General features: G+C 37.3%; 1 protein-coding gene across 2 annotated transcripts in view; it reads left to right on the forward strand.

Annotated features, from left to right (window-relative positions):
- Nucleotides 1-26,310, forward strand: part of Rnf13 (ring finger protein 13) — an 85,803-nt gene that overhangs the window by 25,039 nt on the left and 34,454 nt on the right. For both annotated transcript variants that reach the window (XM_034500440.2, XM_076932413.1), the window contains 3 exons: nucleotides 1,406-1,486; nucleotides 10,374-10,499; nucleotides 23,148-23,235. In XM_034500440.2, coding sequence (XP_034356331.1) covers nucleotides 1,406-1,486; nucleotides 10,374-10,499; nucleotides 23,148-23,235 — 295 coding nt within the window. The remainder of the gene's footprint in view (nucleotides 1-1,405; nucleotides 1,487-10,373; nucleotides 10,500-23,147; nucleotides 23,236-26,310) is intronic.

Genomic DNA, 26,310 nt, shown 5'->3' on the forward strand with positions numbered 1-26,310 from the left:
CTATGTACCAGATTGATCATGATTAAATGATACAGCAGACTTACCTCACAGTTAGGTCAGTACTGTGATTGTTTCTGAATGTGTGTGTGTATGGTGTTGAGCATGGAACCCATAGCTTTATGCATGCTAGGGAAGGGTCCACCACTGAGCTAGATCCCTCGTCTTCCTGCTGTCTAAAACTACACACTCTTTTACTACAGTAGAAGACTTCCAGGTCTAAGACCTGAATTTGATCCCTGAAGCCCAGGTCAAAGTATATAATATGAACCATCCACAAAGTTATCTCTGACCTCCTTATGTGTGCCATGGCATGTGCATACTATTCCCAATAATAGTAAATTAAATCAAAGTACTTCAATAGCTTCAGCTTTCCAAGTTTATGTGCTCCACTGAATGTAGCCCTTAAGTCATACCCTGTGGGTCACCAAACCATTGGGGAGGGGGTGCATCGAATGACCCTTTCACAGAGAGTAACCCAAGACCATCAGAAAACAGATACTTACATTATGACTCAACAGTAGCAAAATTACAGTGAGGAAGTAGCAACAAAAATCACTTTATGATTTGGAGTCAGCACAACATGGGGAAGTGTATTAAAGAGGTCACAGCATTAGGAAGGCTGAAAGCCACTGTGTTCAGTGTTCCACTTTTATAAAAATTGATAGTGCAGAAGAGTATGAATGAGTTGATGTTGCTTTTTTCCTGGGGAGAAATCATTTTTCATAGCTATCACCAGAAATCCTGCACGTCTCTTCTATTAAATCAAACCCTTAAAACTTAGAAAAAAATAAAATGGAACTCTTTTTTTTTTTATAATGCATGAGAGTTTTATTTTTTTATTGGTAATTTTATTTATTTACATTTCAAATGTTTCCCCCCTTCTCGGTTTCCCCTCTGCAAACCTCTTATCTCATCCCCCACCCACTCACCCACCTCTGTCTCCCCATCCTAGCATTCCGTATGCTGGGGCATCAAGCCCCCACAGCACCAAAGACCTCTCTTCCCACTGATGCCAGATAAGGCCATCCTCTGCTACATATGTATCTGGAGCCATGGGTCCCTCCATGTGTACTTTTTGGTTGGTGGTTTAGTAATGGAGCTCATGCTGGAAATTATATACCTGGAAAGCTCCTTGCTAGGGAGTTATCTGCACCTAGACGACGGTAGATGTGAGATGTTACCGAATCATTGTTGTGTTTGATAATACGTGAAGTTAGAATCAAATTTAAATGGCTTATGTAAGTTATATTTATTCTTGCTATTTTAGTTGATGCTCCTTTTCTATTTTGTGATAAGTTGTAGTAGTAAATAAGAATTACAGGAATGATAATTTATATGATTTAGTAAACTCTTAATGTAATATATAAGTTGATTTTAACTTGATTCTTTTAAATTTTATATTTAGTATAATTTTGAAAATGCATCTCAGACATTTGAGGACCTTCCAGCAAGATTCGGTTATAGACTACCAGCTGAAGGCTTAAAGGTGAGGAGATCCTAACGGGGAGGCTCATGGGATTTAATAGGGTGCTCTTAATGGTCATTTAGTAAATGAAAACATTTCTCAATATTTATTATCTATTATCTCAGTATTTATTATTTATTATCTGAGATATGAAAACATATCTCAGTATTTTATTATTTATTAAAACCTGAATTGTAGTCCTTTGAAAAGGTGAAGTTTTCACACTGGGCATGGTGATGCATACCTGTAATCCTACCATTCAGGAGGATGGCAGCAAGACTATGAATTTAAGGCAGGCTTGAGGCTAGATTGGGCTGTGGAGTGAGACCCTATCTTTAAAAAATAAGAAAAAGACAGTTCATAGTGCTGTATTCTTTAATGCCAGCACTGGAAGGTAGAGTCAGCTTGATCTCTGTGAGTTTGAGGTCAGCCTGTTCCATATAATGAGTTCCTGGCCAGCTAGAGATGCATAGTGAGACCTTTCTCAGGAAAACAAAAGCAATATAAAACCCGAAAACAGTTTTGAAGAGGTATGAGTGAAATGTGGGGTTTGGTTTGCAGTGTATATATACACTTGTACACCCAAATATGAAGTAGGACTTGACATCGCTTGTGATTGTGTTACTTAACATTGGTATGTTCCCATTTGACACATGATATAAGTTGTTATGAATGCATTTTTAGATATGTGTGTATACATGTTTATGTAAATTCTTATGTATAAAGCCTTATACTGTATTTATATTTATAGAAACTTGCTGTTTGGTTCCTGCCCCCATAATTGCATTTCTGTATCAAGTTTTCTTGCTAATAGGAAAAGACCTTCATTATTATTTTCAAGGATTATTTGGTTTTGCATTATCATGAAATACCACGGATTTTGAACATTTTAATTTCTTGAAGTTGTATATATAGATTTTTTATCTTATTGCTATCATTGCTTCAGTGATTTTTTTTTCCTTTTAAGACAGGGTCTTACTATGTAGCCTTGGCTGGCCTAGAGCTCACTATGTACATCAGGCTGGTTTCGAACTCACAGAGATCCTTCTGAGTGTTGGACTAAAGATATGCACTACCAGTCCTTAATTGATGTTTTCACACTGTTGTATTTATTTCTACAGGGTATGGTCCAAACGTAAAAATGCTTTCTTTGTGACATACATGTTTTAAATTTTGGTATAGATTTCAGGTTGCCCTGTAGAAAGTTAAGGGCAGTTTAAAATTCTATCAGTAATGCCTGAGATCATCCTTTTTTCTGTACTGTCTTTAATATTGTATATAAAAAATATTCACTAGTTTGCCAGAAGTATCTAATAAGGGTTAAACACCTTAGTTTTCTGAGCCTCTCCCTCTCTCTCTCTCTCTCTCTCTCTCTCTCACACACACACACACACACGCACACACACACATGCACACATACCCTCACATACTGAGAGTTGGTTGACTATAAATGCTCTTTACCTATTTACAAATGAACACATTTGTATTTTGACAGAGTTCTTTACATATTGGAAGTATCAGTTGTTTACCACATACTATGTGATTAAAAATTAGTGTGTTTTCCTTCTTTCTCTGACACAATAGAAATTCCTTGCTCTTTCCAAGACAGTGTGAGGCCTTTGTTGTATAAGCAAGAGTACACATACATAATGTTTTCAGTTTGTTCTCAGTTGCTCTGCAACTCTGCAATGGGCACATCCACTTTTAGTTTTCCTTATGAATTTTAATTATTAAAAATACTATCAGTATTTTTAATATGTGATTATATTTCATTGGAATAATATTTAAACAGAACAGGAAACATATTAGAAAAGGAAAGTTTCCCTTTGTCTCTTCTTTAGTTATTATACCTACCCATCGTGCTCTCTTTTCAGAGTTAAGAATTACAAGTGACTACTGGTCTTTGGGCTCTCTTCTGAATATGTAGCACTTTTTAGTTCTTTAAAAAGCTTATTACATTTTGTGTGTGTGTGTGTGTGTGTGTGTGTGTGTGCGTGTGTGTGTGTGCGCGTGTGTGCACGCACGCACATGGGCATGTGAGTATGTGTATGCATGTATGTGTCTGTGTGTACCATGGTGTGCACAGGGAGGCCTGAGGACAACTTTCATAGTTACTTCTTTGCTTCCACCATGTGGGTCCCAGGAATTGAACTTGAGCTGTCAGATTTGGCAGCAAGCATCTTTATTTACTGGGCTATCTCAACTTGCCACTTTTAAATTTTTTTCTGTTCATAAATTTATGAAGTTATAAATTTCAAAAATGCATCATTTGCATATATGAAATACTTCTTGTGGTTTTACCTGGGAAGGGATTTATGAAAAGATGATGACACTGCTTTATGGCTAAAACTCAGAACCAATGTTCAGGCTTTAAGGAGGATTTGTATTCTAGTTCCCTTTCTGCTGTGACAAACACCAAAACCAAAAACCCCTTAGGGAAGAGAAGGTATATTTCAGTTTACTAGTTACAGTCCATCACTCAAGGAAGTCAGGGCAGGAATCTGAGCAGAAATTTGAAGGAGAAATTTTGTTGGAAGAACACTGCTGTTGACTCATGGTTATAGCCGAGGACCACTTGTCCCAGGTGCAGTGCTGCCTCCTCTCCTATATCAACCAACAATCAAGAGAATTTCCCACAGGCCCTCAATAGAGACTCTTCTCATATGACTGTAGGCTATGTCAAATTGACAGTTAAAGCAAAGTAGGAAATGCAGCTATTGGGTCCCGAAACCATATCAGAATACTCTTGAAATTTTAGCTCAGAATATTCTGCTGCTGCAGCTACTTAAGCTAATCAAAGGGATATCATTCATCAAACTCACATGTGGTCATTTGCAAATACAGCACATGGTTTGTGTTGACTGACAGTATGTAGGCCATATAGATGGTAACCATACATTTTTGTGAAATTCTTACCAGATAGGAAAGCTAGAGAATATTGTTTAGAATTTTGTTGCTACTTTTCATCTGTGTTAAGATGATAATTATCATGTAGGAAGAGGTTTCAGAATATTTGTGGTGCCATGAATGGCTGATACCTACTTCACTAATTACTTTGCAGTTTGATTTTCCTGTTTCTCCTATGTTTCATGGATTTTCCCACAGTAGCACCTATAAAAATAGTTTGTCTCTTGAGTGCTACATAATATTTTTATAAGTGATCATAGCTATTTTCTATTATATTCTGGTTTCTTTTCCTCTTTTTCTTTAGTTATTACAGTGAAATGTCTATGTAAATACCTAAATATATAAATACAACCTGCTGAATCTGTTCAATGTCACCTATATTATATGGATTCAGGGATGACCACATGGTGTTGGATAACAATTAGGGGCCTCATCCCTGGGACAACTCTTTCTCCTGTTCTATTAGCCTGTAGTTCTTTGCCTATGCACGAGGCCTGTTGAGACTAACATCCCCACTGCTATGCTAGATGCCTATGGTGTTGTACTTCTTCAGCCTTTGTTTAGGCAGCCATATTGTTGAGGTATCATGGATGAAGCTTTTCTCTCATTTCTAGTAGGCACAATCTCACAGCAGATTTCTTGGCTCTCTGTCGCTTACAATTTTTCTGCTTGGTTTTCTAAGTGTTTGAGGCAGAAAGGTGAAACAGCAGATACCCTATCATGGTTGGGAAGTAGACGTTAACTTAGCAATAGGTAAATGCTAATTATCAAATCCTTTAAAGATAAATTACCCAAAACTTCATACTTGAAGGAATTACGATGAGTGTCTTTGGAACTACCTATTAACATTGTATAAATGTTTCCTTTATTTTCTTTTCAAATCACAGTGAACTTAAAGTCTATTGGTTTAGAAACTTTTATTAAATAAACTTTTATGTTCTTAGAATATTATAAAACAAATTCATCTCTAATTCTTTCAGTTTTTTCATAAATGTTTTTATTATTTTTTGCTTATTTTATGTGTATAGGAATTTTGCCTGCATATATGTCTGCACCACTCTATTTGCCTTGGTGTCCAAGGAGGCCAGGAGAGGGAATGAGATTCACTGTAACTGGAATTAGAATTGTGAGCTGCCATCTAGGTGCTGGGCACTAAACACAGGTCCTCTAGAAGAGCAGTGAGTGCTTTTAATCTCTAAGCTATCTCCCCAGGCCCAGAAATAGTGTTTTAATAATAAAAGTTGTTTAACTTATAGTGATTTGTTTTGGCATTTCAATGTATGTTTTGAAAAATTTTAGGTCATTGATGGGCTTTAAAAATATCTTACCAGTTTTTATTACAATATAATGAGTTAGTCTTAGTAAGCTATATAATCAAAATACGTTGTTGGGGAGAACATACAAGGGGAGATGTAAATTTGAAACACTACAATTGTATAGTAATGAGGTTGTGGGGATTCTTCTAATCTTTTGATCCAGTAATATTTAATCTTTAATTACTATATACCTTCCGATTTTTAGAAAGTATGAATGTCAGGCTTATAGGTAGGCATGTGGTTGGGATATTTAGTATATTTTACCCTTTGCTCTAAAGAGAAGAAAACACTGTTTAGTAGCAACATTTGTCTGAAATGTATTGAAACAATTGTGATGGATTTGCTGGAGATTTAATTCAGTTTTCTAATAATAGGTTAGTGTTTAGAACAATATAAAAGGTGGTAGTTTTTGTCTGTTGTTCTATTTTGTCATAGCATTCAGATCAGTTGTCTGTAGTCTATTTGGTTTCTGTCCACAAGCAGTGACCATGTCATACAGTATTTTGTTTTCTGTAACCACCTTCACAGTTAGAATTGCTGCATTCTATTGGTTGTGCCATTGTTTGGAATTCATTGTATTTGAGTTTATTATTTTAAAATATGTATTTTTGTTTTATATTTATGAGTGCTGTTTTTGCATGGATGTATGTACACTCATGACCTGAGTTTGATTTCTGAGATCCACATAGTGGAAGTAGAGAACCAACTCTCAGAAGGTGTACTTTGACCTCCAAACATGTGTCATGTTATGTATGTTCATGTGACATTGAATTCTGATCCTTCCACCTACACCTTTCAAGTGCTGGGATTTCAGATGTTTGCTCAGCTGTGTGCTCAGCTCACAATCATCTTCCCTGCTTCCTCCTTCCCTCCTCCTCTCCTTCTTTCTCTTATTCGGTCTCTTGGTCTCTCTGTCTGTCTCTGTCTGTCTCTCTCTGTGTCTCTCTGTCTGTCTCTCTGTCTCTCTCTCTCTCTCTCTCTCTCTCTCTCTCTCTCTCTCTCTCTCTCTCTCTCTCTCTCTCTGAGCAAAGGTCTCCTTGTATAGCCTGGGCTGGCCTCCAATCTTGTGTGTGCTCCAGGCTGGCCTCAGACGCATATTGATCCTCTTGCCTCAGCCTCTCAAGTGTGGGAATTGAGTATAGACTTGTAATACCATGCCTGGTTCAGTGTGATTTTTATGTTCAGATTATTTGACTCTTTCAGTTAAAAATTGGTAGCTTAAGCTATGTTGGAAATGTCTTGTTAGTTTTTAGTAGTGTCTACTACCCTGTGACCTAACTTTTGAGAGTCTGTGATTCTACTTCTATAAGTATATTTTATACATACACATACATGTGATCATTAAAAAAAACTTGACTAGAATGTTTATCTTATTTTATCTTTTTACCTTTTGGATCTGTAAATTCTTCTTTTATTAAATTTATTTTTCTCTTATATAATACGTCTTGACTGCAGTTCCCCCACCTTACACTTCCTAGATATCGCCCTCAAGCTCCCTTCTCTCTCACACATCCACTCCTTCTCAGTTTCCCTTCAGAAAAGAGTAAGCCTCCCAGGGATACCAACCAAACATGGCATAACAAGTTATAATAAAACTAGGCACAAGCCATATCAAGGCTGGGCAAGGTCACCCAGTAGGAGGAAAAGGGTCCCAAGAGCAGAGACAGAGACAAGAAAGTCAGAGACACCCCTACTCCCATTGTTAGGAATCCCACAAAACCACCAAGCTAACAACCATAACATATATGCAGAGGACCTAGTGCAGGCCCCTGCAGTTCAGCCTCTGTGAGCCCCTATGAGCCCTGCTTAGTTGATTCTGTAGGCTATGTTCTCATGGTGTCCAAGACCACTCTGGTTCTTACAGTTCTTCCTCTCCCTCTTTTGTGGGGTTCTCCGAGCTTGTCTGAGATAATTTATGATATATGTCACATTTGAATACTAACTAGAAATTAAAACAATATATGTTCAATAGTAGTGTGTATCTCAAAAGTATTGTACAGAAAATAGTCTACAAAAACATTTCTATTGTGTATGTTTTTGTTTGTATCAAACTTAAATTAGGTAAAAACAAATATAAGCTGTTGGGAATCCACAGAGTGTCATTCCCTAATGGGGGCACTGACTAGTAAGAAGCTTCTAAAGTGTTGTTAATGTTTTATTTTCTGATACAGATGTGTTCAGTGTGGATAACTCAACAGGCTAAAAGACATTTATGCCTTTTGTTTTCTGAATATCATAGTCCTAAAAGCTTTTACCACATGTGAATGTATCATAACTCTGTTGTATTATGCATTTAATTATATGTTTGATGGTTTTGAGATGTCAGTTATTATTTATACACTATTATTTCCCACATCCTTATTTACTCATCAGAAGATTAAAATAACAAAGAAGAGAAAATGGGCATGGGGTTTCCTCAGTTTTGCAGTTCTTCGGGCTTCCTTCATACTAAGCTTTATAAAGTACTCTGTTAGAAGCTAGGTGTGGGAAGATCCTTAGAGCAGAAGAAGCATTCTTTTCATGAGAAAGAGATCGGACCTGGAGAGTGACACCAAGCATGGGATCTGGCTGAAGGTCACATCTTCTTGGCCACTTTTATTTCAGGGACCAGAGAGTTCTGCCAAGTTGGAAGATGACTCTGCTTTCTGATAGGCTTTGTCGATGAAACAGACTTAATGTGCCCTTAATTTTAAGTGACTCATATTTGAGGCTAGTAATAGAAAGCTATTTTAGCAAGTTATGTTCTTCAGTATATTCCATAGGAATGATAATACTTAATGATAATTTAGGACACGTCAATCAACTTAAGCAAAAAGATTATTTTAAGGACTTTTAGTGTATGTGTTTTTAAGATTTATATATTTCTTTGTTAAAAATAGTGCATGATTCATATGTAAAAGGTGTATAAGCAAAAATTCTTCTCTGTTTTCACTCATCTATTCTTTTGCTGGTACTTTCAACCTGAGTAGTTGGGATCCGAGCTTGTGCTGGAGCTCTGGTTCCAAAGAGTCTTCACTTGAGTTTTATACCTTCTTGTATGTGCTGAGTTTAGTTGCTGTTGTAAATGGGTTGAAAAGGATTTACTGTACCATGATTTGGCATTATAGTGTTTGCAGAGAGGCATGCAAAAGATTTAGAGATGCAGATACGGGGTGTAAGCGTATATGAAGCATATAGCTACCCTGAAAATGGCCACAGTTCTGTTTCTCAGTCTTTCGAATCCAATGTTGTTTGGAGTCGAGAGAAATTCTGTGGGTGAATGGAGGACTGGTACTTATACTGTTCATTCCTGAAGTAGGTGCAAGCACTGTTCTTATCATAAGCTAAGCAAAGCTTTAAAAAAAGAAGACGACATCCCTAAATCCTGAGTTGGTTCAAGGGGCTAGTTCTAACACCATGCAGAGCTTTGAAGATGTTATGCCATAGCTTTCTTTGCTTATTTCTTTCTAAAATGTTTGATAATTTTAGGTGTTCACTATGTCAAGATCACTTAATTTCAGTCTGTTAATATGACTTTTCAAATTAATACATTTTCTGATATTAGACTATTGTACATTTTTTGGGAAAGCAATTTGCTGTTAAAATTTTAAATTTATCTTGCTAAAACTTTTGTAATTTTAATTTAAAAATCTTTTTAATTTAAAAACTTTTTAAATTTTTATTTAAGTTAATAATAAGTTGATGGATTTTATGTTGAAATATGTGGTGTTATATTCTATTCTTCTTGGTCCTCATCTATGCTGCTTTCTTCTTGCCTGTCATTTTCCTATTTCCTAAGTAGTCCTTTCTTCTGTGTCTGTGTTGTACATAATGCATTACTCTTTCTTCCCTCTCTTTCCCATCCCATTACATTTTTTCTTTCCTCCTCATGGTTCCCTTAAACACACACACACACACACACACACACACACACACACACACACACACGGTCTCTTTCCTAGCCTTCCTCCCTTCTTTCCTTCCTCCCTCCCTCCCTCCCTCCCTCCCTCCCTCCTAAATTCTACATATGAGAAAAAGCATAAACTATTTCTGACTTTGGCTTATTTTGCTTAATATAATACCGGAAAATATCAGGATTTTACTTTTTTTTATAGCTGAAGAAATTCCATCATTATAACTTCACTTTAAAATGAATGGATTACTTTACTTTTCTCTCATATGTGTATAGTATGATTTTAAAAATATTCACCTCATTCATGAGCTTGATTTCTGTTTTTTAAACTATTAAAAACTATGTAAAGATTAGTATATTTGTACATATATATTTATATACTCAGAAGAGTACTAGTATAGAAAAATATCCAGAATATTTTATTTATAATGTAATGTGTGCCTTTTCTTGTTTGATAATGTAAGAAGTAAAAGCTAACTTAAAAAAATTTCTGGACTTAGAAATGTTGTTGTTAGGAAATAGCACCAGCATACTAGGAGTGGCTGTCTTTGGTGTAATTGACTTATGTGTAATTTTAAAAATCTTAACATTCTGGAAGGCTGAACCTTAAACAAAACCCATGAAATGGTTATGAACCCAAATTCTACTTAATCGTTCTGGGATTGTGAACAAATGTACCTACCAGAAAATACATCTAGAATAGTATAAAGCATGAAACTAATGAGAGACATCTGTAGAGGTAAGTTAATTGACTGAGTGAAACAGAAATAACTTGTTACTAATTCCTTTTCAGGGTTTTCTGATTAACTCGAAACCAGAGAATGCTTGTGAACCCATAATGCCTCCACCACTAAAAGACAATTCATCCGGCACTTTCATCGTATTGATTAGAAGACTTGATTGTAATTTTGATATAAAGGTAACATTTTCTTTTTGATATTATTAATGTTTTTAGTTAATTTAAATTCTCCATCTATCAGGAAAAATACAATTCAGTGAATTAAGTTATTCATGTTAAAATAAGAATGAGGCCAGCCCAAGGAAATAGAAGAGTACGTTGGGTAGAAATTTTACTTGAATTTCACTTGTTTCAAAATGAACTTTAAGTATTTAGTGGCTAGTGGGAAATGAGAAAAGGAAGTTACCATAAGTTTTGGGAGGCTTAGTTTTAGCAAGACTGAATATAGATTAGATTGTTACTGTTGGTGCTAAGAATTCAGGTTGGTTGGTTGTTTTTCACTTTGTTCTGTTTTGGGTTTTTTTTTTTTTTTTTTTTTTTTTGCCATCTAGGGCTGTGATTTAATAGTGGAATATTGCTTGATCTTATATAAGAATGGACACTTCATCCTTCAATTCTATATCTTAACCTTCATATTATGGATAAAATGCTTAACACCTTACCTTTATCAACACACTGGCATGGAGATTTCTTTTGTAATACACTTATTCTGTCCATGTATTGGGCTTTGTTTCCCTACAATCAGGGAAGCTGACATTTCGGATAGTAAAGCAGAACTCACTATAGAACTTATCTTGCTTTTGTATTTATTACTATTTAACAACAACAACATTGTCTCTTTATGTAGCTTTGACTGTCCTGGAACTCTCTGTATAGACCAGGCTGGCTTCACAGTGATCCATCTACCTCTGCCTCTCCAATGCTGGGCTTAAAGTCATTCACCATTAAGTATGGCTGTCACTATTATTAAAAGGAAAGTTTCCTCTGCCAGCTATGTTGGCTAAAGTTAATTTGCCTAAAGCAAAACAAAAATGATTTGTGAGTCAAGCACCTTCTAGTATCACAGCAGATTGTGAGAATTCTACCAAGTACCATGATTAGTCAGCAAAGAGAGATGGCTTGGTAGTCAGAGTGCATATGGCACTTGTAGAGAACCTGAGTTTAACTCACAACACCCACATTAGTAAACATATAAATGCCTATAACTCTTGCTTCTGGGATCTCATTCCTGTAACCTCTGAGGGGGCCTGCACTTATGTGCACATATGCCAACACACACACACACACACACACAGTTAAAAATAAAACTAAATCTAAAAATATATATGTGGAAATCTTGTAGAAATGTTTAAGTCATTTTCATTTTAGGAAGGAAAATATTAAAATATAAAGTCGTAAATGGATAAAAATTTTAATTGGCTGTACATGTTTTTTAACTATTATTTTTTCTTCAAAGATAATACTTAATAGGGTTGGAGAGATGGCTCAGTGGTTAAAAGCACTGACTGCTTTTCCAGAGGTCCTGAGTTCAATTCCCAGAAACCCCATGGTGGCTCACAACCATCTGTAATGGGATCTGATGCCCTCTTCTGGTGTGTCTGAAAAGAGCAATGTTGAATACATTTAAAAAAAAAAAAGATATTCTTAATGACTCTCAGGTGATTTCATTACTTTTTACCTTCTTCATACTTCTATTAAATATAGAGGCATCAATTTAGTGGAAAGTGGTTCTAATCAAAGACTGAAAATACATTTCATACATTTGAACCCCAAATGCCTATCAGGACCTTGAATGCAGGATCTAGGCATCAGGTGTCAGCTGTCAGTATTGCATAATTTTTCCCATTTTAGATAAATATAATGATAAAAAAGATGGCAAAAAAAGATAGGCAGGGAAAAACCACAGAAAAGCAGTTTTTACTTCTTTGAGACAGTCTCTCATGTCTGCCTGCCTCTGCCTTTTGAGCACAGGAATTGAGCTTGCACCACCATGGCTGGTGCATCTGTACTTCTTTTTGAAAAGATGAATATTCTTTTTGTCCAGTAACAACATTTTCCCCCTCTTTTTTGAAATTAATTTTTATTGGATATTTTATTTGCATGTCAGATGTTATTCCCTTTCCTCATTTCCCCACCACCCAGAAACTCCTATCCCATTCCCCCTCCTCCTGCTTCTGTGAAGATGTGCCCCCACCCACCCACTCCCTCCTCCCCTCCCTGCAATTCCCCCACACTGGGGCATCCAGCCTTCATGGGACCAAGGACCTCCTCTCCCACCTATGCCTGACAAGGCCATCTTCCCATACATATATAGCTGGAGCCATGGGTCCCTCACTATGTGCTTCCAGGCTGGTGGTTTAGGCCCCGAGAGCTCTGGTTGGTCGGTATTGCTCTCCGTATGAGGCCGCAAACCCTTTCAGCTTCTCAGTCTTCTCTCTCTCTCCTCCATTGGGAACCCCATGATCAGTTCTATGGTTAGCTGTGAGCATTTGCCTCTGTATATGTCAGACTCTGGCAGACCTATAAGGAGACAGCTATATTAGGCTCCTGTCAGCATGCACTTTATGACATCCACATCAGCCTCTGCCTTTGGTGACTGCACGTGGGATGAATACCCAGGTGGAGCAGTCTTCAGACAGCCCCTCCTTCAGTTTCTGTCCCACGCTTTGTCTCCATATTTGCTCCAATGAGTATTTTGTTACTCCATCTAAGAAGGACCGAAGCACCCACACTTTGGTCTTCCTTCTTCATGAGATTCATGTGGTCTGTAAGTTGTATCTTGGGTATTGCAAGCTTTTGGGCTAATATCCACTTATCAGTGAGAACATACCATGTGTGTTCTTTCTGGTCTTATCTATTTGGTACCCTGTAATGCTTCCTGAATCTGATGAACAAATATTTTCTTCTATGATTTTTTTTTTAAATATTTTTTGTAACTTTGAGTTGAGTTCCTTCTAACCTCCTCTTTACATATTATTCATAAGTTTGGCCTTTTCATAGTGTCCAGATTTGCTGGATAATTTTTGCCTGGATTTATTTATTTATGTATAGACAGGGTTTTAAAGTGTAGCTTTGGCTGGCCTGAAGCGTGCCAGGTAGACTGTAAAGGGAGTCTTTTGTGCAATGTTTGGAAGCTTTGTCTACCAATAAAATAGCCTATGGCCAGTGAGCTGAGGCAGGATTAGAAGGTGGTAAATCTGGCAGAGAGACAGAGAAAAGATTCTGGAATAGTGTCAGAGGCACAGGAGATAAGATTCAAAATGTTGATGGAGACAGACTCATGAAACTGAGAGAAGGTAACCAACCAGATGACTTAGAATAGAACAAACAGGCAATTGAGTTATGAGCTAGTTGGGGAACAATGCAAAGCTTTTGGCCTAGGCATTTATTCATATATAGTTCAGTCTTAGACTGTTATTTCTGATAACTTAGGCATGGGTGGCAGACAAAGCTTGAGGTTACAGTAGACCAGGTTCAAACTTAGAGATGTGCTTGCCTCTGCCTCCTGAGTGCTGGGATTAAAGGTGTGTGACACTGTGCTGGACCTTTGTCTGGATATTTTAGATTTAACATTTACTTTGATCAGGCTATCCATTTTTCTACTTATCTTCAAGACCTGAAATTCACTCTTACATGTCTTAATTTCAGCTAGTGTGGTTGATCTCTGAGCTTTCTGCTTGGTGAGTCATGAATGAATGGAGATAGACTAAGAGAAATGGCCAAAGAGGGTGAGGCAGAACTAAGGGCACCTGGGTCTTCACTGGGAGCTTGAGTCCTAAGGGAATATGTTTTTAAATATTTGCTTGCTAATCATATCCATGTCACTTGAATTTGTTTCTATTGACTAACCTTTCTGCAGGCTCTATTTTCTACTTCTTAGTGTCAAGTGATTTTGTTATGTTTTATGTAAAGGTTTTGTTGCCTTAAAAATCAACATGTAATTTCTTTTGATTGGTTATTTGTAGGTGAGCTTGATCCTTTCAGAACTTAAATTTATTAATCAGTGGTAACCTTTATTGTTAATTACCTTTAATTACTGTTTTCTGTTATAAAGGTATGTTCTTCCTAGTGTGTCCTTTGAATGTTATATTCAAAGAATGTTTTTCTTTCTGGTCAGAACTTGAACTTCCTTGAGCTCTGGAAATTGATCAGTTTATAATTTTTTCCTAGGTAGATCTGGGTTGGATTATTTATAAGGGCTCATGGAGTTTCGTTTTAAGCATGCATATTTTATGTTCAGCTAAATATCTAAAGGAATGCCATGCAGATTTCTTAAGTGCATAGCATTCTGCTGTGCACGGTGTAAACTATGTACTCTGCTTTACAAATTCAAATTTAAGCTAACGAAGCCTCTATGAACGCACATGTTTGTGTTCACAACTCAGAAACTACTGTGCTCTATATTGCTTTGCTGGACCGTGATCAACAGGAAGACAGGACATATAAAAGTATTATTGCCTAATGTTAAAATAGTAGTGATGTAGACTTTAAGGCTTAAATGTATGTGACCTTAGATAAGCCTTCTTTCCATTCCCTGGACATGTCCTGAGAGTTTCAATCTGGTAACTTTGTTTATAATAAACGCCTTTTACCTTCCTGCATTCCTGTTATCAATTGTAATTTTTTCAGGTGCCCCTTAGGAACCACTGTGATCTCACTTAGAGTCCTTAGCCATCCTTTGACGATAGAGACTTATAAAGCCACTAAAATGATTAAAAAACAAAACAAAACAACCCCCCGCCCAGCTCACAATGTTACAACAGAGCACTAAACCCCTCAGTGGAACTGCAGCTGTTCCTGAGGAGCCCTCACAGTCTTTCGTTGGTCTTACTTCTTTCTGATTTTCTTTCTTTTCCTTAATTTCAGCTTTCCTTTATACTGGTTGGTTGTAGGCTGCCGACCCGACTCGGCTGGTCAAGATGGCACCGGCCTCGGCCTCTGGTATCAGCTACTAGTAAATAGTGTACTATGCGTCAACTCAGTTTGGCGCCAAACCCCTCCCGAACGGGGTATGCTAATGAGATACCACAATTGAGCAGGGTATGCTAATGGGGTACCACAATCCTGACCAATCACCCTCTCCCGGGCGGGGTATGCTAATGTGGTATGCTAATGAGGCACTGCAATTCTGACCAATTGCACACCTCTACATGCTCCCCCCCCCACCCCCCACCCAGGGCTGAGGGTATATAAGCAGCTTGCCCTGGGCATTCAGGGTCTCCTCCTGAAAACTAAAAGAGCACTTCTACAATAAAGGCTGTTGAGAAGGATCCGGTTGTTCGGATCTTCCTTGCTGGAGCAGGGGCGCAACAGTTGGTCCTATAATTCTTTTTTGCATGGAGGCTACTAATCCTGATTTGACTTGAGTCAGGGATCCTGAGAGGAAATCCTCACACTGCTGAGGGTGACAGCATGGGTCTTTGTTCCACCTACCTGTCCCTGCTCCTTACATTGCTAGTTGTTAAGGCTGTCTGCCTGTCTGAGGTAGACAGTTATCTAGTTAAGAGATTCTGCTGCTCAAGTTTCCTGCCTTCCAGGGGCACCTTTCTCTTTAAGTCAAGTAGCTCTTTCTGTTTATAATTTTGTTTTGATTATGTCTTTTAGTATGCTGCTTTTTGATTCTCCCCATCACTTTTTAAAATACAAGAAATTATTCTTTATATAATGTATATCAGTGTCTTAGTTAGGGTTTTATTGCTGTGAACAGAAACCATGACCAAGGCAGCTCTTATAAGGATGACATTAATTGGGGCTGGCTAACAGTTCAGAGGTTCACTCCTTGTCATTAAGATAGGAGTATGGCAACATCCAGGCAGACATGGTCCTGGAGGAGCTGGGAGTTCCACCTCTTGTTGTGAAGGTAGCTAGCAGAAGACTGGCTTCTAGGCCAAGGGTATTAAAGCCCACACCCACCATGACACACACCTATTCCAACAATGCTACACTTCCTAATAGTGCCATTTGTTGGGCCAAGCATATACAAACCATCACAGTCAGACAAGAGTTTTTAAATTTGAAGTGTTGCTTGCATTCAAATAAATTTACAAGTTGTTCAGTTTAATACAGTAATTACTCTCCATTTAAAAGATTTTTTCTAGCTGTTATGCTTTTATGATTTTTGCAGGTTTACAGTGTTGATGTGTATACATGTTTGCTTATTTATTTCTTGGCAGAGTAACCAGATTATATTTAACTATTGTATAGACGTTAAAGGATATTGAAAATGATAGGAAAGATAAATATGTGGATTATGTTTTCTTTGAAGTTTGTTTTGAAAAATATAGCCAGTTTTATTCAAAATACTGAGTTAATAAGTGAATTTATTGGCTCAAAGTCTTTAAATGTTTGCTCCTAGCTTGATTGATGTGATCTGTTTACCTAGCAAACCTTGCTACCTCTCAAATTCAGCATTCTCAAAGACAGTGTTAGTCCTCTGTCAAGTCATGCTTAGATTATCAAACACATCTTCCAGGTATAAAGGTTCAAAATAAAGTTAGTTTTGAATTATTACTACCATCCTTCCTTGTTAAATCCAGCCATACCAGATTGCTCTAAAACATTTACACCCTGTCTATCCTTTTTCAAGTGTCAGCGTAGAATTCACCACAAGAAGAAACTCTAAATTTGCTGTTCTGAATGGTCTTCAAGGTGCACCATAACCTGCTTCTCCCTTTCCTTTCTCTCCTTATCCTCTGACTATCAGCAGTAATAAAAACAAATTGCCATGCAATAATCACAATAAAACATATTTCCGATGTGTCAGGAAGTCTAGGTACTGTTTTAAGAGCTTCGCATATACTAACTTGTTAAATCTTCAGGACAACATTCTCAGATGGGCATTAATTTTATGGAAGTTATTTACCTAAATAGCTACATCTTGTAATAATAAGAGTAGCACTCAAGGCTAAGTTATCTAGTTATGAGATTCTGAGGCTCAAGCTTCCTACTGTCCAGGGGCACCATTCTCTTCAAGTCAAGTAGCTCTTTCTGTTTATAATTTGGTTTTGAGTATGTCTTTTAGTATGCTGTTGGCTTGTTATTGCTCTCTTTTCTGAAAGGAAAAAATATCTTCTATATCTTTCTATGATTAAATCAAATTTTCTCTTGTAGACATGTAATTCAAGTTTTATAAAATGTGCTGTGTAGGTATCTCATGCTGTAATATTTTCTTTTAAGTTTATACTTTCTACAGTATTTTAACAAATTTCTTCTAGGCACATGTTCCTTATTTAATAAAGTTTTGTTTTTCTATAGGGTCCTATTTTTTTTTTTTTTTTTTTTTTTTTTTTTTTTTTTTGGTTTTTCGAGACAGGGTTTTTCTCTATAGCCCTGGCTGTCCTGGAACTCACTCTGTAGACCAGGCTGGCCTCGAACTCAGAGATCCACCTGCCTCTGCCTCCCAAGTGCTGGGATTAAAGGCATGCGCCACCACTGCCGGCTAGGGTCCTAATTTTAATGGACCCAAATCTGTCAGTTTCCTTTTCAGCCTTGGTAAGATGCTAAGTGCTGGTAATAATCCTTGCCTTTTCCTGGTTTATCAGCAAGTCCCACTGTGCTGTTTAGCTTTCCTTTACAGTAACTTTAAGGCACCTATCTGAGATAAGCAATCTATGAAGAGAAAATGCACTTTATAGCCATAGTTTCCAAGGATTCTATTTATGATTCCTTGGCGCTTTTGCTTCTGGGTGGGAGCATGTGGCAGAACAACGTGCTTACTAAACAGGGTACGGAAGCAAAAAGAGCCCAAGGGACAGACTATCATTCTACAGTCCTCTCTAAAGCCCCCACTCACCTAAAACATCCCATTAAGATTTTTTTTTTGTTTGTTTGTTTTTGTTTTTTGTTTTTCGAGAAGGGGTTTCTTTGTGTAAGCCTGGCTGTCCTGGAACTCACTCTGTAGACCAGGCTGGCCTTGAACTCAGAAATCTGCCTGCCTCTGCCTCCCAAGTGCTGGGATTAAAGGCATGCACCACCACTGCCCCGCCCATTAAGATCTTAAAGTTTACACTATCTTCTAATAGTGCCAAGCTAAGGACTGAGAATTTAATGTGAGTCTTTGGGATAGTTTAGATCCAAACCATAGCCCCAAATGTTTCTCTAACCTAATAAAATGCTGTTCCATATCAGCTCTGTCAAGTGTGACAGTCTGTAGGGCCTATCTTGCCTTGCTTCTAAGATGTAGAAAGAGTATCTAATTGTAGGGCCATGGTGAACATTGGAGATAATACAAATGGTCAGCAAGGAAAGGTTCCTTTGTTCTCACCATTTTTATTCTGGAACTTAGCTATCTATGTCATATAAATAGCTTCTGAAGTTCCACAGCTCACGACTCCTTCATTCATGGTCATCTTGAGAACACAATCACTTCTTTCTTCTTATAAAGTATATTGTATTTTAGTGTTGCTATTACCAGTTTATTCAAACTGAAGAAGATAAACTGTTGTTTTGTTCCCAGGATTTCTTTTGCAACTTGTCTTATTGATGACATTATCATTATAGTGTGCTATCTTCTGACACACTGCCTATTTATAATAATAGTTCCTTATTTCCTTGAAACTCTTTGTTATGTGCCACCTGGTCTACATAATACAGTTGCATCTAATTTGTTGACTAGATGTAAAATATTCAATATATTCACTGCAATTTAAACTAATAGCTCTGACCAGTCCTTTAAAAGGTAGATTGCTAATGTAGTTCATTAGGTTTTGCATGCATTTGTTATTTTTGATGGATGTTTTGGATTTTGGTTTTTATTCACTGTGATTTTTATTCATGAATCTTTTCATTCTTTGCTTCCATCTGACACCATATGTTTGAGGCTGCATTTTATGAATGTAAACCATGCACATAATTACTAAATGATTTAGGTTTTATTTTTGTTTCATGTGTTCTTAAAAATGCCAGCTGCTGCTTGGTTGAAAATGTAATTTAATTTGACTGACACTTGAGATTTATAGTTTCTAAATGTGAATATATTTTCCTTGTTTGTTTTCAAAAGCATTTTGGTACATATGTTAATGTGTTGCTTGATTTCTCTTCACTTCTTCATTGTAAAAATCAGTAAATAATTTTGGGGGGAGATTGCTAAATTTTAAAAAACATTTATCTATCTGTCTGTTTATCTGTCTCAGAGTTTACACTTAAGCACACAGAAAGAATTCTTTCCCATTTTATTGGTTTTACATTTTTTTTTTAAATTTTAGAAGCTTTTATTTTGTTAGCAGAAACAGCTTTTTATAGTAATATCATTTTGCAGTTTATTTGTGAAAACAGTTGCATGCTAAATATTTGAAGTAAATATTTATCTTTAATTGCTTAATAAGGCCTTAAAAACTTAGTGGCTGCTTTATTTACATACATACCTAGCATGCTGTTGTTAATCCATTCATTCATGCTGATGTGTAAATAAGCCAAGAGTCAGGGTTTGGAGAGATGTGCTGAAAAACTAAATTACAAGTTTTCCTTTTCCAGCCTCTGCTCCCAGAATGTTGACTTGGAGACTATTTATTATTAAATGCCTGAGTGTTGGCTCATTCCCTGACTGGCTTGTAACTTATTTAACCCATTTAAACTTTTCTATGTGTACCACTTGGTTAGTTACCTCTCCTTCAGTCCTGCCTCCTCCTTCCTTTGCATCTCATCAGCATCTTCCTCAGCACCTCCCTCAGCATCTAGCTCTATTCTTGCTCTAATCTCTCCCTGTGTTACCTTTTATTCGGTCTCTATTTCCCAGAATCCTCTTTCTCCTGCCAGTGTCCTACTTCTGATTTCCTGCCTCAGCTCATTGATCGTCGACTTTTTTATTGACAGATAATCCTTAAAAGATGTCCTCTCTACAGGGATGGCTCAGCAGGTAGTATGACTTGCTGTGTAAGCCTGGTAACCTGAGTTCAATCCCCAGTCCCTGTAAAAGTGGAAGAGAACTATTCCTGAAAGTTGTCCTCTGACCTTGACACGTACACCATGGTACACTGTGCCCTCATGTTCCCATACACACCTCTAGCACCACCAGGAGCAAGAACAACTAACAATGAGTGTATTGCAAAAATAATTCTGGACTGAGAGAGCATCTTATACAACAGATGAGACTTCGGCTCTTTCCACCAGAAAATGTTATAGATAGCTTCTAAAGATGGAAAGAGCCTTGGATACAACTGCTTTGTAATTGGGATGGTACATGCATGCAAAAGTTTAACATGTGGCATAGTTTAAAATTAATATAATATTAGTACCTAAGCAAATAGAGTGATGAAAGTACTCAAAGCAAGGAACAGCTGGTGTGGGAGGAGATGATATATAGAAAAAACATAAGGCAGAGTGCACTTCACAGTTAGTGCTCACATTTAAGGTGATCAGAAGATAGAGCCTGTTGGAGATAGTGTAAGACACAAGACAGCACCTAGCCTCTTTGGCTTTTTAGGAAGACTGGGGCGTCAGTAAGGACAACAGCGCTTCTGACCCATCTTTGATCTCTATTGTGCATGATATACAGTGTCTTATTTGCTCTTTATTGTGGTTTGCATGGTGGCATTGTCAGCTACAACTTTGCTCTCAGAGAAGTAAAGTTATCGTTAAAACATTTTGATGCTTTATCTCAAAATTCAGCAGGAAATGGCTTTTGATATCGATTCAGTTTATTTCTCTTAAATTGTGTCTATGGTAAAAGGTACTTTGATTGAAAAGTAATGCTTCCTGGTTACTTGGCTAACTTTTGGGGGAAGAATTAAATTGGTTATTGAAGTGTCAGAAAAGCTAACAGTATTACCAACAAAGCTATTGAATAAAAGTTTTTAAGTAACAACTATTGATGTCTGACGAAAATTTCCTTTAATGGTAATAGAGTGAGTGAATGATCACTCAATACATGTGAGGGCCGGAAGCTACTGCATTCTTCTCTAGGTGTCCATGCCTGCTCAGCAGCAGCCTCTCTGAGGAAGAGGCCCCCGTGCTTTCTCAGTTTTAGTTAGTAGTATGCTTAGATGTTAATAAAATCTACCTTAAAAATTAAAGTAATAAATATATGTTCTTAATTATCAAGCTCTTCTTTGCATGAGTACAGAATAGGCTTGGTTTGTTAACCAGTAGATTTCTTGTCATTATTCCTTTTTTTTTTTTTTTTTTTTTTTTTTTTTTTGGTTTTTTTTTGGTTTTTTTTTTTTGAGACAGGGTTTCTCTGTATAGCCTTGGCTGTCCTGGAACTCACTCGGTAGACCAGGCTGGCCTCGAACCAGAAATCCACCTGCCTCTGCCTCCCAAGTGCTGGGATTAAAGGCGTGCTCCACCACCGCCCGGCCCTTGTCATTATTCCTAATGTTAAGGTAGTTAAAGTTCTTCCTGAAAGGGGTTCTATGTCAGCGAACTATTTCTTTTAACTAGTTCTTCACAAAATCTTTCTTGCCCATTTTTGCCACTTATGTGACCTTCTAATCTAAACAAATACTTTATTTGCTTAATTCATTCAGTGACATTTGATTAGTGATGTTCTGTTCTATGTCAGGCTATTTTGTAGATGATGGGGCATAAATATTGACAAAATATTCCTGTCTTAAGACATACATATCTCACAGATTCAATTTTTAAAATTATTAAAATTATTCAGATTTATTTATATTTCCACTAGTGGTAGTTTTAGAGAAATCACTGTTATGTAGAGAGAACTTGCTATGCGAAGCCGATTTGCATGAATACATAGCCTCATTCTCTTTAGCTCCTTTGTCAGATTTAGAGAATGAATAATTAGACATTGCTTTTATTCCTGAGAACTCAACTTTAGGCTTTCCTTGACTCTTTGGAACTTAGTGTAGGTTTTATTTCTTACATTTCAGCAAGTTCCACTATTTTTAGTACTGCTAACCAAAATAAAACTAATATTAAATGTAGGAATTCTTTTTGAAAAATTAACTAGGCTGCTTATAAAAAGTGTCAATTATAGTTATATATTTCATGAGTTTCTTGACATAATATTTAATATATAAAATTTTTATAGTTTTAAAATGTAATTTGTTTTAAAACATTCAAAATTTTGAAAAATATGTGTAAAGATACATATCATATTTATCATATTTTATTTACTTAATAGCATGGTTGGACACTTTTCAAATCCTTCATGTTGGAAACTTGCCACACAACTAGCTACTTCCTCATGTTCATCAGTTACTATTTTAGAATCTTTCAAAAACAATTAAGTACGTGGTGGTGGTGGTGGGGTTGGTGGGACAGAAAATCCCCATGGCAAGGTGGCTACCTATGTTAGTTAGATCTGTGAGCTCTGGGTTTAAACAGGGATCTTGCTTCAGTATATAAAATAGAGCATGATCAAGGAAGACAACTAACATCTTCTCTCCAGATGTACTCACACACAGATACACCTCCCTCACTTGCTCACCCTCCCCCGTGTGTGTGTGTGTGTGTGTGTGTGTGTGTGTGTGTGTGTGTAAGTGAAACTTACGTATATAAGTATTTACCGAGAAAGTAACTCACCTGAGTCTATACCACTAGTGAGTATTTGAAAGCCTGGAGCCTAGTGATTACAAAGCCTGCTCATGGCAGGTTTCTGTTTTGGAAATAGATTCCTCATTCCTTACAGTCCTCTTAATACTTGCGCCACATCCCTGGCCTTTATTTGCTTGAATTCTCTTAAAGCTCTGAATGAAATGAGAAAGCAACTAAAGAACTCCTTCAAAAAAAAAAAATTCTCCTATAGACATCCATTCCTTTCAGGAACATGTGCACTTTATTCCCACAGATGCACATGATATGCTTCTAGTCAAATAAACAGTGTAGGCTGGTTGTGGCCATCTTCCTCATATGATTGTTTTCTCATCGCAGGTTTTAAATGCACAAAGAGCAGGATACAAAGCAGCCATAGTTCACAATGTAGACTCTGATGACCTGATTAGCATGGGATCCAACGACAGTAAGTACAGGTATCACTTCTCTTGTCTCCTGATTGACAGATCATTTGAAATGAAAGTTAACAGAATTTCTTCATTCATTTTCTGTTTATATAGTGACATTTCTTCAGTATCAGGTAATTCCTAGCTCATTAATTCTCAACCAAGGTAGAATTGATTTGTCTTTTTTCTGAATAATTAAGTTTTTTGTTGTTGTTTTGATTTTTGTTTGTTTTAGTGTATGTGTCTATATTTATTTATAGATATTTTCTTTTAAAAAGAAGCCAAAAGCTATAAATAGTGATGATGTAGTTACTCGTTAAGAATGCCATGGAAGGCCTGTAAGATGGTCTAGTGTGGTAGGAATAATGACCTAAGTTCAGTCTCCTTTAACAACACAGTAAAAGGAAGAGAATCCATTCCTCAAAGTTGTCCTCTGCCTACCACATGCATGCAGAGGACAGACAGACAGACAGACACACATACACATGCACAGTGAATAAAAATTTACTAAAAGTAATGCTGTAGATTCATTTTTGTAATTTTTATTGTCTTAGTCAGGGTTTCTATTCCTACACAAACATACTGACCAAGAAGCGAGTTGGGGAGGAAAGGGTTTATTCAGCTTACACTTCCACATTGCTGTTCATCACCAAAGGAAGTCAGGACAGGAACTCAAGCAGGTCAGGAAGCAGGAGCTGATGCAGAGGCCATGGAGGGATGTTACTTATTGACTTGCTTCCCCTGGCTTGCTTAGTTTGCTTTCTTATAGAACTCAAGACTGAGTTCTGTAAGCAACTCAAGAAACCAAGGATGGCACCACCTACAGTGGCCCCTCCCACCCTTGATCACTAATTGAGAAAATACCTTACAGCTGGATCTCATGGAGGCATTTCCTCACCTGAAGCTCCTTTCTCTGTGATAACTCCAACTTGTGTCGTTGACACACTAAACCAGCCAGTACACATACAGTAAAGTTTAAGATGTATAAGTGCTCTTGACTATGGAGTCATCTCTCCAGTCCCTTCACCTTTTTGGGGGGTGGGTGTAGTTTCTATTGAACCTGGAATGTACTGATTAGGGAGACTGCTGCTGAAGAAGCCCTAGGGATCCTCCTGTCTGTCTTTCCACCGAGGGAATTACAGGGCATTTTATAAAAACTTTAGATGCCCAAACTCAGATCCTTATAAATGGAGCAAACACTTTTTCCATTTAACTGTTTCTCTGTTCCCTGGGTGGGTGGGTGGATGAATGGATAGATGGATGATGTTCTTTTGCTTGCTTGCTTCTTCTTTCCTTCCCTTTTCCCTCTCTTCATCTTTCTTTCTTCTCCTTCTCCTCCTCCTTTTTTTTTTTTTTTTTTTTTTTTTTTAAGTTTTTGTGTTTGAGATAGGGTTTCTCTATGTATTATTAACTCTCCTAGAACTCACTGTGTAGACCAGGTTGGCCTAGAACTCACAGAAATCTGCCTGCCTCTGCCCCCTAAGTGTTGCAATTAAAAGTGTATACCATAAATGGCCAGCCTCACATATGCTTTCTTATATCAGATAGCCTTTTACATCACATGGATATACTCATAGTTTTTATTTGAAATAACATTTTCTTATTCCAAATATTACTTTAAATGGGGAAGATGAGCCAACTTTAATGAGCCAAGCAGCATTTTTCAATGATTCTATTTGTTTGTTTTTGTTTTGAGATAGGGTACTACACAGCACAATGAACTTGCAGAGATCTGCACCAGCCTGCTCTTGCTTTCAGTGCCATGATTCAGTGCTTGGTTGGTTTTTTTTTTTTTCAAGCTGTATCCTTCACTCAATTTAGTTTCCACAACTCAGCGTTTTTTAATTAATTTTTTTGAGAACTTTATGTATGTGTTCTGTATTTACATAATTTCGACCCCTCTCTCATCTCTTGAACATCTCTTGTGTTCCCCTCTCTCAGATTCATGATTTTTTCTCTTTTACTTGCTATTGTTTTACACACTGCTAGTGTGTTTAGTGTTGTTTGTATGTACATGTGGTTAGGGATGACTGCTGGAGACTGGGTAACCTATCAGGGGCTTATCATGGAGACAACTTCTTCTTTCTCTCTTAGATGTCATTGATTGTCTGTAGCTTTTCATGTAGAGGTGGAACCTTGTGAAATGTTTCTCATCAGTGATGATGTGTTAATCTGTCATTGTCATTGTGTGGGTCTTGTTTGGGCAACCAAATTGTTGCAATTTCCTGGGTACAGTTCTCCTGTCTTGTATAGAAGATACTAGCTTGCAGCAGGCATCCTGGCCAGTCCTTTAGAGTCTTTCTGCTCCTCCTTACTTGATTTCCTTGAACCTTAAGTAAAGTGGTTGTGTTGTAGATGTATCAGTTGAGGTTGGGTACTCCATTGACTCTTATGCTCTCTGTATTTTGACCAGTTGTGGATGTCTATAGTAGCTTCCATCTGCTGCAGAAAGAAGCTTCTTTGATGAGGGGTGAAAGCTACACTTACCTGTGGGTTTAAGGATAAGTATTTACAATGCAGTTAGAAATTATGGTGTTTTAGGAAAGTGGCAGTTATAGATTCTCCACTAGAGTCCATGACTTCACCAGCCACGAGTCACTGGCTAGGTTTGCAGTGCCATGCATGAATATTCTATGCTATTGAGTAGCTTTTAAGTCCAATTAGACAGCAGTTTGTTATCCCCTGGTTAAATGTGTCACTGTTGTGCCGTTGAGGATGCCTTCCTGGACAGTAGTTGTTGTGGCTCCTAGACTTTATAGCTGAAGAGGATTGTTGATTGCTTCCCCTTCCCTCTTGGCAGCCTGCATAGTATCTTTTGGTACTATATTTAAGCTCTGGGAGCCAAATAAGGGCAATGAAAATCACCTATATTGTTTGGAGGAATCTCTTAGACCACCTTGAGCAACATCTTGAGGTGGGGTTTTGACATCTGGCACTGGGGTTCCTGTTAGATAGACTATGGTTTGGGGAGAGCATTGTCACTATGTGTGATGTGTGTGTGTGTGTGTGTGTGTGTGTGTGTGTATTTCTATGTGTATGTGTGCATGTGCACAAATATTATGTATATGTTTTTGGAAAAGCATGTGTTTCATTAT

The sequence above is a fragment of the Arvicanthis niloticus genome, chromosome 4 (assembly GCF_011762505.2).
Source record: "Arvicanthis niloticus isolate mArvNil1 chromosome 4, mArvNil1.pat.X, whole genome shotgun sequence".
In the NCBI taxonomy this organism is placed as follows: Eukaryota; Metazoa; Chordata; class Mammalia; order Rodentia; family Muridae; genus Arvicanthis; species Arvicanthis niloticus.